The sequence below is a fragment of the Cetorhinus maximus genome, unplaced genomic scaffold (genome assembly GCF_964194155.1).
Source record: "Cetorhinus maximus unplaced genomic scaffold, sCetMax3.hap1.1 HAP1_SCAFFOLD_138, whole genome shotgun sequence".
Taxonomy (NCBI): Eukaryota; Metazoa; Chordata; class Chondrichthyes; order Lamniformes; family Cetorhinidae; genus Cetorhinus; species Cetorhinus maximus.
Window position 1 is genome coordinate 483,243 of NW_027596135.1, and position 12,293 is coordinate 495,535.

Genomic DNA, 12,293 nt, shown 5'->3' on the forward strand with positions numbered 1-12,293 from the left:
GGATTGGGTTTTTTTTTGTCGTTCTCTTTGAACATTTCTCTTTGCCAGATATAAGATTATTTTAAAAAGGCTCTTTGGTTGGCAGTCAAGCATCGTCCAATTGGGTAAGGAGTCTTTTCGCTTTCCTTCCAGTTGGTGTAGGAAGGTAGGACATCACAAGGATGGATGTGTTGGGCGACTTAACGGCTGGTGCGTGGGGGCAAGTCATGGGATGAAACCTCCAGGAATACATTGAATCACGGTTGGCAACCCTAGGGAGAAGAGGTCTTGCCATGGCCTACTGCATAACTCATTGAATTAACACGAAGTAAGGATTTCAAGACCCCTTTTCTATTACTGGGTGTTGGGAAACCTATGTTAGATGGAACCCAAAGGATGTCTGGGTAGTTGGGGGGGGCGGGGGGCATTGAAGACTGGGGGTTGGGGGTGGTCTTGACACTGGAGAATATGACCCAGGTTCTAGGGTATGGAGGACTTGGCACTGGGGCAAGGGCTCAAGGGTTAGGGTTGTGGGGCCCTGGGGAAACTTCAGACAAATACCAAAAATTGTACTGGGGGGTCTGAAGGACTAACTCGCTTGAGCACCACTAACAACAACAGCAATTTGCATTTCTATGGTGCTTTTTGACAGAGTTAAAATGTGACCAAGGCACTTTCCAGAAAGATGAAAAAAGATTGTGGCTGAGCCACTTAAGGAGATATGAGGGACAGGTGACTAAAAGATCAGCCAAAGAGATCAGGTTTTTAAGGAGGAGAGAGAGAGGCGGAGAGGTTTAGGGAGGGAATTCCAGAGCTTAGGGCCCAGACAGCTGAAGGCACGGCCGCCAATGGTGGAGCGATGGGAATCGGGGGATGCTCAAGAGGCCGGAATAATCAGCCGGAGGATTAACGTCCAGTTCTGGACGCCGCACTTTAGGAAGGACGTGAAGGCTTTAGAGAGAGGACAAGAAAGATTCACGAGAATGGTTCCAGGGACGAGGGGACTTCAGTTCCGTGGATAGATTGGAGAAGTTGGGACAGTTCTCCTTGGAGAAGAGAAGGTTGAGAGGAGATTTGATGGAGGTGTTCAAAATCACAAGGGGCTCTGGGTCAGAGTAGATGGGGAGAAACTGTTCCCATTGGCGGAAGGATCAAGAACCAGCGGGACACAGATGTTAAAGTAATTGGCAAAAGAAGCGAGAGCGGCATGAGGAAAAACTTTTTCACAGCGTGTGGTTAGGGTTTGGAATGCACTGACTGAGAGCGTGGTGGAAGCAGGTGCAATCGAGGAAGATGAAGAATGTGCCATGTTACGGGGAGAAGGCTAGAGTATGGCATGAGGGGAGTTGCTCATCCTGCGTTGACATGATGGGCTGAATAGCCTCCTTCCAAGCCATAACTATTCTTTGAATTGGAGGAGCTCAGAGATCTGAGGTAGGGAGAGGGTGAGGCCACACGGAGGGATTTGAAAACTGAAGAGAAAAAAAAATTACAGCGGCTATTGATGAAGACAAGGCAAATTTGGACAGCAAAGGGCAAGCAAATGCTCAATGGACTGAATAGCCTCCTCCTGTTTTGTGTCATTCAGTGATTCTTCATCATCGGGGGCTTATACATAAAGGATGGCGCAAGCAAACTGCTGCTGGCAACCGAAGAATCTTGAAGACCTGGCCAAAGATGAGGCCTGGCCTCCAGGGGTGACACTAGTTAAGATTGGGGGCAAGTTTGGTGAGAGGAGGAACCTGCGCTGCAGTTCCTCCTCCTGGATGCTAGAGGGCGGCAGCGCGTCCTGGAAGAGTCAGGTAAACGCGCAGGCGCGATAAGGTCATTAGGCCGCCGCTACCGCGCATGCTCGGTGCTCCTCACGCATTCCCCCCCCCCTCCCTCCGCTGCAGGGAGTTGGCGGTATCGGCGCATGCTCCGAAACCGGCCCTCCGTTACCGCGCATGCTCAGAGGGCTCATCTTGCCCGCTCTCCCTCTTCCCGACCGGCTGCCATGGCGGCACTGAAGGAGGGGGCCCGACTGCTGTTTCAGGACGGCGTCAGAAGCGCCCTGGAGGCCTGGCCCGCCTTACAGGTAAAAAAAAAAGAACGAAAAGGGTTAGCGACCGAGGCTTCAAGGGGAGTGGAAGGGCGGCCGCGGCCGAAAAAGGATCGAGCCGGAGCCGCGAGTTGTGGAGAAAAATCAGCAGTGAAACAAGATGGCGGCAGCACCAGTGCGGGCGGCGAGCTCAATAGGAAATGACGCCAGAGGGGCGGCCTACCGGAAGTGACAGCAGCACCCCTCATTTACACGGAAGTGACGCCACTGAGTGATGCTTATTGGCTAGTGGTTTGAATTTTGCCCCTTGGGGTACCTGGGACCCTCTGGCTGCACTGCAAGATCCCAAAAAATGAGAGAATTTTTTTTTGGATGCTTTTGGTTCATGGCGGACATTGTGAGTCACAACCCGCCCCTCAGGGCCACCTCCTCATTTTCCCAGCTGAACCCCTCACTCTCTGTGTGTGAGCCGTGGCTCAGTCAACAGCATTCTTGCCCTGACCCCATGTCAGACTGTCTGAGCCAGTAATACCAGCCGACGCACCGCGCTGTCGGAGGATCAGTGCTGAGGGAGCTCCGCACTGTCGGAGGGCCAGCACTGAGGGAGCGCTGCACTGTCAGAGGGCCAGTACTGAGGGAGCGCCGCGCTGTCGGAGGGTCAGCGCTGAGGGAGCGCCGCACTGTCGGAGGGTCAGTGCTGAGGGAGCACTGCGCTGTCGGAGGGTCAGTGCTGAGGGAGCGCCGCGCTGTCGGAGGGTCAGTGCTGAGGGAGCGCCGCACTGTCGGAGGGTCAGTGCTGAGGGAGCGCCGCGCTGTCAGAAGGCCAGTGCTGAGGGAGCGCCGCGCTGTCTGAGGGTCAGTGCTGAGGGAGCGCCGCGCTGTCAGAAGGCCAGTGCTGAGGGAGTGCCGCACTGTCGGAGGGTCAGTGCTGAGGGAGCCCCGCACTGTCGGAGGGTCAGTACTGAGGGAGCGCTGCGCTGTCAGAAGGCCAGTGCTGAGGGAGCGCCGCACTGTCTGAGGGTCAGTACTGAGGGAGCGCCGCACTGTCGGGGTTGCTGTCCTTCAGAGAGTTAAACGCGGCCTTGCCTGTCCTCTTAGGTGGACCTAAAAGATCCAACCTCTGCTGTTGGCAGAAGAGCAGGGCGTGCTGGCTGCCCTGGCCTAATATTTACCTCTCAAACAACACCATTAAAAACAAGCGATCTGCTCTTTATAACATTGTCTTTGGCAGCTTGCTGTGCTGAAACTGACTGCCATGATCTGTACTTCAAAAACACTTCTTGGCTTGTAGAATGGTGTGGGACAGCCTGAATGCAAGCATGTTCGTGTCCTTTCAATAATGCTGTGGTAATTTAACATCCTTGTGATCAGGCGCCTTTGGAGTAATAATGCGTCCAAACTCTCTCCAGCAATGCAGCACACCCTCATTGAGTAAACGCTCCCGCTTTATGCAGGGGACTTGTTGCCTGCAATCATTTTGTGTGTCTCCGTAGGAGCACTGAGTGTATGTCTGGTTGACAGTTGAGGAGAGGATCAGGCCAGGTTGTGACTCACCTCTGGTTCAGCACCTTGACATAAAAGGTTGAACACTGTTCTGTAGTTTCTGCGAAGCTTACATGCACCACCCCCTTCCTCCCTGTTCCCCCCCCACCCTCCCCCACCGGCCTGGGGGTCGGCACCTTCTGGAGTGCAGGGAAGGCGAACTGCCCCCTGGCTTGGAGACTGACCTGTTGCTTTTGTGGCTGAATTACAGGTAGCTGTGGAGAATGGATTTGGTGGAGCTTACAGCCAGCAGAAAGCAGATTGGATGGTTAGCGCTGTGGCACAGTATTTCTCCGACAATGGTGAGTCATGCCACTGTGTCAGAGAGTAAAACTCTCCCACTGAGAAACTACCATATAGCTAATTATTATTAAGGTAGTTACAATCTTGCTCCCAAACAGACCTCCTGTCCACAATTCCAGTGTCCTATTTTATACTATAAGGTTGTAACATGTGGAGTCCAGATGAATGACCTCTTCCTGTTTCTGTGTAATAGGCCCGAGCGAACTAAATGGCCGCCTCCCTGTGTCACAGGCTCGAGGGGGCTCATTGGCTTCCTCCTGTTTCTGTGTAACAAGCTCCGGGAGGGGTGGCCTCCTCCTGTTGCTGTGTAATAGGCTCAGGGGAACTAAAGGACCTCCTTCCTGTGCCACAGGCTCGAGGGGGCTCAATGGTCTTCTCCTGTTCCTTTGTAACAGGCTCGAGGGCTGAATGGCCTGCTCCTGTTCCTGTAATGACATTGTCCTCCCAGTGGGGGCACTGCACTGTTAATGGGAGGTTGGGAGTTACGGTGTGATGTTTACTTAGATAACTTCTATTATAAATGTGGGGAAATGAATGTGTAAGATAGAAATCTGGACAGGCTTAAAACTGAAGATTAAATTCTACCCTGCAGCCTTGTGACACTATTAGAATATTACTGACGATCTTGCATAGTGTATTCACTTCCGGCTTATGTTCCCTGTAAATTGCAGTGTCTGTACTTGACCTGGAATTTTGCCAAGTCAACTGTCACAGTGTAGTTGTCATCTCTGGTCACCAGGTGGCACTGTGGAGCCATGTTCCTGAAGTGTGTGTCTCCCTCACTCTCCCCGACTCAATGCAGCTCCTGGCTAGAGTATAGGAGCACCTTCTCCACACGAGACATTGGCAGTTCACCAACTTATCGCCCGTTTTGCCAGCAACAAAGCTAGACCGTCATTTATTGCCCATCCCTAATTGCCCCTTGGGAAGGTGGTGGTGAGCAGCCTTCTTGAGCCACTGCAGTCCGTGTGGTGTAGGTACTGGAGGAGTGCTGTTAGGGAGGGAGTTTCAGGATTTTGACCCAGCGACAGTGAAGGAACGGCCGATTATATTTCCAGGTCAGGATGGTGAGTGACTCAGAGGGGAACTTGCAGGTGGTGATGTTCCCACGTGTCTGCTTCCCTTGTCTTTTTAGATGGTAGAGGTCACAGGTTCAGAAGGTGCTGCCTAAGGAGCCTTGGTGAGTTGCTGCAGTGCATCTCGTAGATGGTACACACACTGCTGCCCCTGTGCGTCGGTGGTGGAGGGTGTGAATGTTTGTGGATGGGGTGGCAATCAAGCAGGGCTGCTTTGCCCTGGATGGTGTCGAGCTTCTTGAGTGTTGTTGGAGCTGCACTCATCCAGGCAAGTGGAGAGTATTCCATCACCCCCAGGATGTTGATAGTGGGAGATTCAGCGATGGTAATGCTATTAAACGCCATGGGGCGGTCAGATTCTGTCTTGTTGGAGATGGTCATTGCCTGGCACTTGTGTAGCGCGAATGTTACTTGCCACTTGTCAGCCCAAGCCTAAATGTTGTCCAGGTTACTTAACGCTCTTTTTTCACATGTATTCCTCACACTACAGTTGACCTGGACAGCGACGAGGTGGAGGAGCTCATGGCTGATATGATATACAATGAATTTGACACTGTTGTAGAAGACGGCAGCTTATCCGAGGTAAGCGTCCGGTCCCCGACATTCCCCCTCCTGTGTCTCGGTGACCCAAGCTGGCTCCGCTCGTTCGGTAGAATCCCGGCTCTCTGAGGGCAGTGGGTGTAAACGAACCTTTGAAAAGACAGTCACTCCCCACCCCGAAACTCTGCTGCCCGACTTGCGAACGCCCACCCTTTCCCCAGCCCCGTGCTCGCTGATCTACATCGGTTCCCGGTCCAGCAAACCGTTCGGTTTCGAAATCCTCCTCTTCAGGTTCGCCATTTTCTTTCCCCTGGTTTGCCGCCGCCTCCTCCTCGTGCTCAACCGCGGCCGGTATCTTGCGCCGCCTCCCGTGGCGGCTGCCCGGGTAACCCCTGGAAACTCGGGCCAGGGCAGCCTCTGCAGGCCAAGTCCCACCGGGGTTACCGTCAGCCATGCCGCCGCGTGAAGCGTCATCCGCGGCCCCTTGGCTTGAGCGTGGTGACCTCAAGGGGAGAGATTGCAAGGGCAAAATCCGATGGCGTGCTGCCCGCAGCTGACAGCACCTGCCACCCTCAAAACTGCACTCAGTAGTCCAGTTGTGGTCTCACTACTTCTGTGTCCCTCTCGTCGTCGACCCTCCTTCCACTGGAAACAGGTAGGGAGAACCTAACAAAACACCTCGATTAAATCTCCCCTTAACCTTCCCAGCTCTGAGGAGAACAATTCCAGCTGCGGTGGAACCCCCCCACCTCCTCCCCACAACGATATTTGAAGACAGTCTCAACGTGTGCCTGGGTCCCATCTCAAATTCCCTAACCTTCCCTGTGCGGTCCTCTTCCCCTCTCCCCCCCCACCTCAGGTGGCACTGCAGATCTGGACCTTCTTTGGCCTGTGTCAGAGGGGTCAGGAAGCAGAGGTCAGGGGTCGCATCCGAGAGCTGGCGCAGAGGAAGGGCAGCGTGAAGGTGAATGCGGTGCGAGGGGAGAGCCCGGGCGATGAGGACAGTGAGGACGACGAGGAGGAGGAGAAGGATGACGAAACAGAAGTATGTATAAGGCAGCTTCTTTTAACCAAGAAACTTTTTGACGACATCTATTCCGCTCGGCTGATCGAAATGTTAACTGAAGGGGGTTGGGTGGGTGGTTGGTGTTGGGTGGGTGGTTGGTGTTGGGTGGGTGGTTGGGGTTGGGTGGGTGGTTGGGGTTGGGTGGGTGGTGAGGGATGGGTGGGTGGTGGGGGTTGGGTGGGTGGTGAGGGTTGGGTGGGTGGTGAGGGATGGGTGGGTGGTGAGGGATGGGTGGGTGGTGAGGGATGGGTGGGTGGTGAGGGATGGGTGGGTGGTGGGGTTTGGGTGGGTGGTGAGGGTTGGGTGGGTGGTGGGGTTTGGGTGGGTGGTGGGGTTTGGGTGGGTGGTGAGGGTTGGGTGGGTGGTGAGGGTTGGGTGGGTGGTGAGGGTTGGGTGGGTGGTGGGGGTTGGGTGGGTGGTGAGGGTTGGGTGGGTGGTGGGGGTTGGGTGGGTGGTGGGGTTTGGGTGGGTGGTGGGGGTTGGGTGGGTGGTGAGGGTTGGGTGGGTGGTGGGGGTTGGGTGGGTGGTGGGGGTTGGTGGGTGATGGGTGGTGTGGTGGGTGGTTGGGATTGGGTGGGTGGTGGGGGATGAATGGAGGAGTGGGGGAAGCGGCAGAGACGCAGCTGCCCCACGGTGGCTCGGGGTAAATGCCCTGCCCAATGTGCGTTACTCAGTACGTGACACTCCATCCCTAGGTTCCAGCCCCCAAAACGATCGTACCTGGGATGGTGTCGAGCCTCACACAGGGCAGGACGGGCCCACGTATCACCTGGCAGGCTCTGCTGGGAGGGTAAGGGGTGCTTAAACTGCCCTTGGCTCCTGGACTGCCGGACGTGGTGGAGGAAGGGAGGGAGGGAGAGGCGACGACGCATAAGTGCCAGACTTTCCCGATCCTGGTCCCCGTCCAGGGAGTTTGGCTCTGTGTCCCCTTCCAACAGGCTTCCCACCTCAAAGTGACCAACCCCCCCCTTTCCACCGCTTCCCTCTTTGTCACCAGGCCATGGACTGCGACGCCCACGTTCTGGATGGTGAGCCGAGCCCCCGGCAGCAGCCAGGCCCCAGCAGCGCGGCGAGCCAGGAGGAGGAGGCGGCGGAGGGGGACCTGCAAGACGGCTGGACGGTCGTGCGGCGGAAAAAGAAGTAGTGACTTCAGAGAACAGATAACTGTTTTACCCCCCACCCCCACCCTCCTGCGCTGGTGGTACAGGAACCGCCGCCACCCAGCAGCTTCTCGGAGGTGGGGGGAATTGGACGGATGAGGCCTGGATAACAAAGGGATAAACCGAGGAGGACGTATTGGCAAGGCACGGCCTCCCGTGGAGAAAATGCCCCACGTCAGCTTCCTCGGGCCTGTCTAGTCTGTTCCAAATACTGACACTCCTGCTCTCTACTTCAACCCATACTCTCTTCGCTTACAGGAACATGGGTGGCTTGCTGCTGTCTGATCCTGCCAGAGAGCTACACTGTTAAACGCACACGGGGTTATTGTATTGTTGCTGTAGTGGAATTATGTTTGAACCCAGCCTGTCCCTTTAAGGAGCACAGCTTAATTGACCCAAGCAATTGCTGGGCAGGGTCAGTCAGAGCTCAATTGACGCTTGTTTGGGGGAGCGGGGGGGGTGGTGGTGTTGCTATTTGCCCTGTACTTGCCCCTTGTCAGCTGTGGCCCAGTGGGTAGAACTTGCGTTTCTGCCCCAGGCTAGTGGGTTCAAATCTCACTCCTGAGACTCGACCATTCGGCCCATCACATCTGCGCCAGCTTTTTGTTGGAGCAACTTGGAACTGCAAGCGTATGAAAACATGTCAACAGTTGCCTGTAACGGTGCAGCTGTGGGCTCTGGCCAGTGGTGGTGCGATAATAGAAACGGATCATTGGCAGCACAGGAGGAGGCCATTCGGGCCATCGTGTCTGTGCCGTTGGATGAAAGAGCTTTCCAGTTTAATCCCACTTTCCTGCTCTTGGCCGGTAACTCGGTGGCTTCCAGCACCTCGAGTGCACCCCCAAGTGTTTTCTGCCTCAATTACCACGCAATTAAATCTCCTCTCAGCCTCCCGTGTTCCAGAGAAAACAATCCCAGCCTATCCAGTTACCCCTCCAGCGCGGCCAACGTTGTGAGTCTACCTCTTCAATCGACCGAGAGTTGAGCAGTAAGGGCAACAGCACCATAATTAGTAGTGACCTGCTTGGGTTTCTAGTTGGTTAAGATGCATATTTAAAATAAAAACTGAAGCCGGTTCTATTTTTCAACTTTGTAAACGTTGTCCTTTTTTTAAAAAAATTCTTTTGTGGGGAAAATGCCCGTCCCTAATTGCCCCCTGAACTGTGTCTGGCTTGGGCCATTTCAGAGGGGCAGTTAAGAGTCAAATACATTGCTGTGGGTCTGGAGTCACGTGTAGGCCAGACTGGGTAAGGACGGCAGATTTCCTTCCCTACAGGACATTCGTGACCCAGATGGGGTTTCTACGATAATCGATGATAGTCTCACAGTCACCATCACTGAGACTGGCTTCCAATTCCAGATTTAATTAACTGAATTTAAATTCCACCAGCGGCCGTGTCCCCAGAGCATTAGCCTGGGGGTGGCGGGGTGGGGGGGTCCGGATTACTAGTCCAGTGACATTACCACTGCATCCAAGAGGGGCTTGCGAGGATCCTTTTCCAGGAGCTGCCTCTCCGTCAAGAATGCGAGGGACTCTTATGGAGGTGTAAGCCGCACCATCAGGACCACTTTCTAATTTAGTGTCTGTGTCGGGATTCCGCCTTTGAAGGGGAATAGCGCTGGAATGTGGCACCCTTCAAATGTTTCCCTGTCTCCGGTAATAATCCTGCCTAAACACACGTGATGGCGTTGGAGTTGAGCAGGTTTCCAAGGAAGTGTAACTGCTATCCCCCCCCAAACCCCACCTGCAGAACAAACCGACTGTGAAAGAATAAAAGCAAAATACTGCGGGTCCTGGAAATCTGAAATAAAAACAGAAAGTTCTGGAAAATCTTCAGCCGGCCTGGCAGCACGTGCGGAGTGAGAAACGGAGTTAATGTTTCGAGTCCGATATGACTCTCGTCTGGAAAAAAAACCGGATCCGAAGATGAGTTATATTGGAATCGATGTTAATCCAGTTGCAAAGAGATCAGTGAAATCGGAACTACGAGATTCGGTGAGGGAAAACCTCGCAAATGTTGTAGTTTCAACTCTGCTCAGGGCCACGACCGAGACTGGACCCCTCCTGGCTCCCTGTCCCCCAGTGATATCGGATCAAATTAGGGGTCAGGTGATGAGGTGGTGTTAATTCCATAAATAATTAATTTTGAGCTCATTTTACTGATGTTTTATTAAAAATTCAATTCTTGCACATTGGAAAATGGAAGCATGATATTACACGATGAGATTACTGGCCCCACAGAGCTACCAAGTGCAAACATGTACATTCATTATCAGAAATGTGACTTAAATCTTCAACTAACCACAATCCTTTCATGTGAACTATACATACATTCAATTGAGGCAGCCCAGTGTTCATCCACTTCAGGCACCCGCTATCAAATACAAAGTAAGCACTGTCCCCATCAAACACTCCCAGGACAGGTACAGCACGGGGTTAGATACAGAGTAAAGCTCCCTCTACACCGTCCCCATCAAACACTCCCAGGACAGGTACAGCACGGGGTTAGATACAGAGTAAAGCTCCCTCTACACCGTCCCCATCAAACACTCCCAGGACAGGTGCAGCACGGGGTTAGATACAGAGTAAAGCTCCCTCTATACTGTCCCCATCAAACACTCCCAGGACAGGTACAGTATGGGGTTAGATAGAGAGTAAAGCTCCCTCTACACTGTCCCCATCAAACACTCCCAGGACAGGTACAGCACAGGGTTAGATACAGAGTAAAGCTCCCTCTACACCGTCCCCATCAAACACTCCCAGGTCCGGTACAGCCCGGGGTTAGATACAGAGTAAAGTTCCCTCTACACTGTCCCCGTCAAACACTCCCAGGACAGGTACAGCACGGGGTTAGATACAGAGTAAAGCTCCCTCTACACCGTCCCCATCAAACACTCCCAGGTCCGGTACAGTACGGGGTTAGTTACAGAGTAAAGTTCCCCCTAGATTGTGTGAGCCCATGTGGGACAGTGACATGGCTGCTACAGGTTCTCCTCCCAGAGACTTTTTATAACCATTGGAAAGATCCCCCCATTAGCCTGTGGACCTGGGTTCCAGATGAAGGAGGTCAGTGTCTAACGGACATATGGCCTGCTGCTATTTTTACAACAAAAAAAATCACTTTGGAACAACAATAAGTATTTTCTCAGGTTTTTTTGTCCTTGCCTTAATGAGAGATGCGGTAGATTGAAACCCAATATTTATCCCTCAAGCATAGCTAAAGCGAGCCATCTGGGCCAATACCGCATTGCTGTTTGTGGGAGCTTGCTGTGTACAAATTGGCTGCTGCATTTCCTGCACTACAACAGTGACCACACTTCGAAAAAAGAAGTATTTACTTGGCTGTGAAGAGTTTTTGGGACAGCTGGAGACACTGGAAAGTATATCAAAGTCCTTTTATCTGACTGCAGTTACTAGTTAAATGTCAGCAAGTGACAACATAAGAAGCAGGAGTAGGCCATTCGGTCCATCGAGCCTGCTCCCCCCATTCGATACAATCATGGCTGATCTGATTGTGATCTGAACTCCACTTTCCTGTCCCCCATAACCCTTGACTCTCTTGTTGATCAAAAATCTGTCTATATTGCCTAACAAGAATCTATCTACCTCCGCCTTAAAAATATTCAGCGACCCCGCCTCCACTGCCTTCTGAGGCAGAGAGGTCCAAAGTCACACAACCCTCTGAGAGAAAAAGACTTCTCCTCATCCCTGTCCTGAAAGCGCAACCCGTAATTTTAAAACAGTGCCCCCTTGTTCTGGACTCACCCACAAGAGGAAAGATCCTTTCCACGTCCACCTTGTCAAGGCCGTTCAGGATCTTGTACACTTCAATCAAGTCACCCCCCCCTCACTCTTCTAACCTCCAGTCTGTCTAACCTTTCCTCATCAGACAAGCCGCTCATTCCAGGTATCAATCTAGTAAACCTCCTCTGAACCGTCTCCCAACACATTTGCATCCTTCTTTAAATAAGGAGACCAAAACTGCACACTTGACATTCTTTTGGAATACAGTCATTGTCTAAATGTAGAGAGTGCAGCAGTCAATTTGCACACAGCAAGCTCCCACAAACAGTTGTGAGATGAACGAGTAGTTGATCTGTTCGTGATGATGAGGGAGGATTATTAGTCCACCAACCCCCACCCTCACCTCCTCCAGTAGTGGCAGTGGAATCTTTCAAGTCCACCTGAAAGAGCAGATAGCGATCTCAGTTTAATGTCTCATCCCGAGCGATGTGCAGCAATGTCTCGGTACTGTATTCGCAATGAGGAGATTTATTAGAACGGTTCCAGGGATGAGAGACTTCAGTTCATGTGGAGTGTTTGGAGAAGCTGGGATTGTTCTCCCTTAGAGCAGAGAAGGTTAAGTGGGAGATTGAATCGAGGCGTTCAGAATCACGAGGGGGTTTGGATCGAGTAAATGAGGAGAAAGTGTTTCCAGTGGCAGGAGGGTCGGTAACCAGAGGTGGGGGGGACACAGATTGAAGAGAATCGGTAAAAGATCCAGAGGGGGGGAGATGAGGAGAATGTTTTTGACCCAGCGAGTTGTTGTGATCTGGAAGGCGCTGCCTGAAAGGGCGGCGGAAGC

At 52.8% G+C, this 12,293-nt stretch overlaps 1 protein-coding gene across 1 annotated transcript; it reads left to right on the forward strand.

The window, feature by feature from the left end:
- The first annotated feature begins 1,878 nt into the window (after window positions 1-1,878).
- tsr2 (TSR2 ribosome maturation factor) lies at window positions 1,879-8,795 on the forward strand. The gene is made up of 5 exons (XM_078534899.1): window positions 1,879-2,056; window positions 3,774-3,864; window positions 5,432-5,523; window positions 6,341-6,526; window positions 7,545-8,795. The coding sequence occupies exons 1-5, from the start codon at window positions 1,895-1,897 to the stop codon at window positions 7,689-7,691; spliced, it is 678 nt and encodes a 225-aa protein (XP_078391025.1). The 5' UTR covers window positions 1,879-1,894; the 3' UTR covers window positions 7,692-8,795.
- The last annotated feature ends 3,498 nt before the right edge of the window (window positions 8,796-12,293 follow it).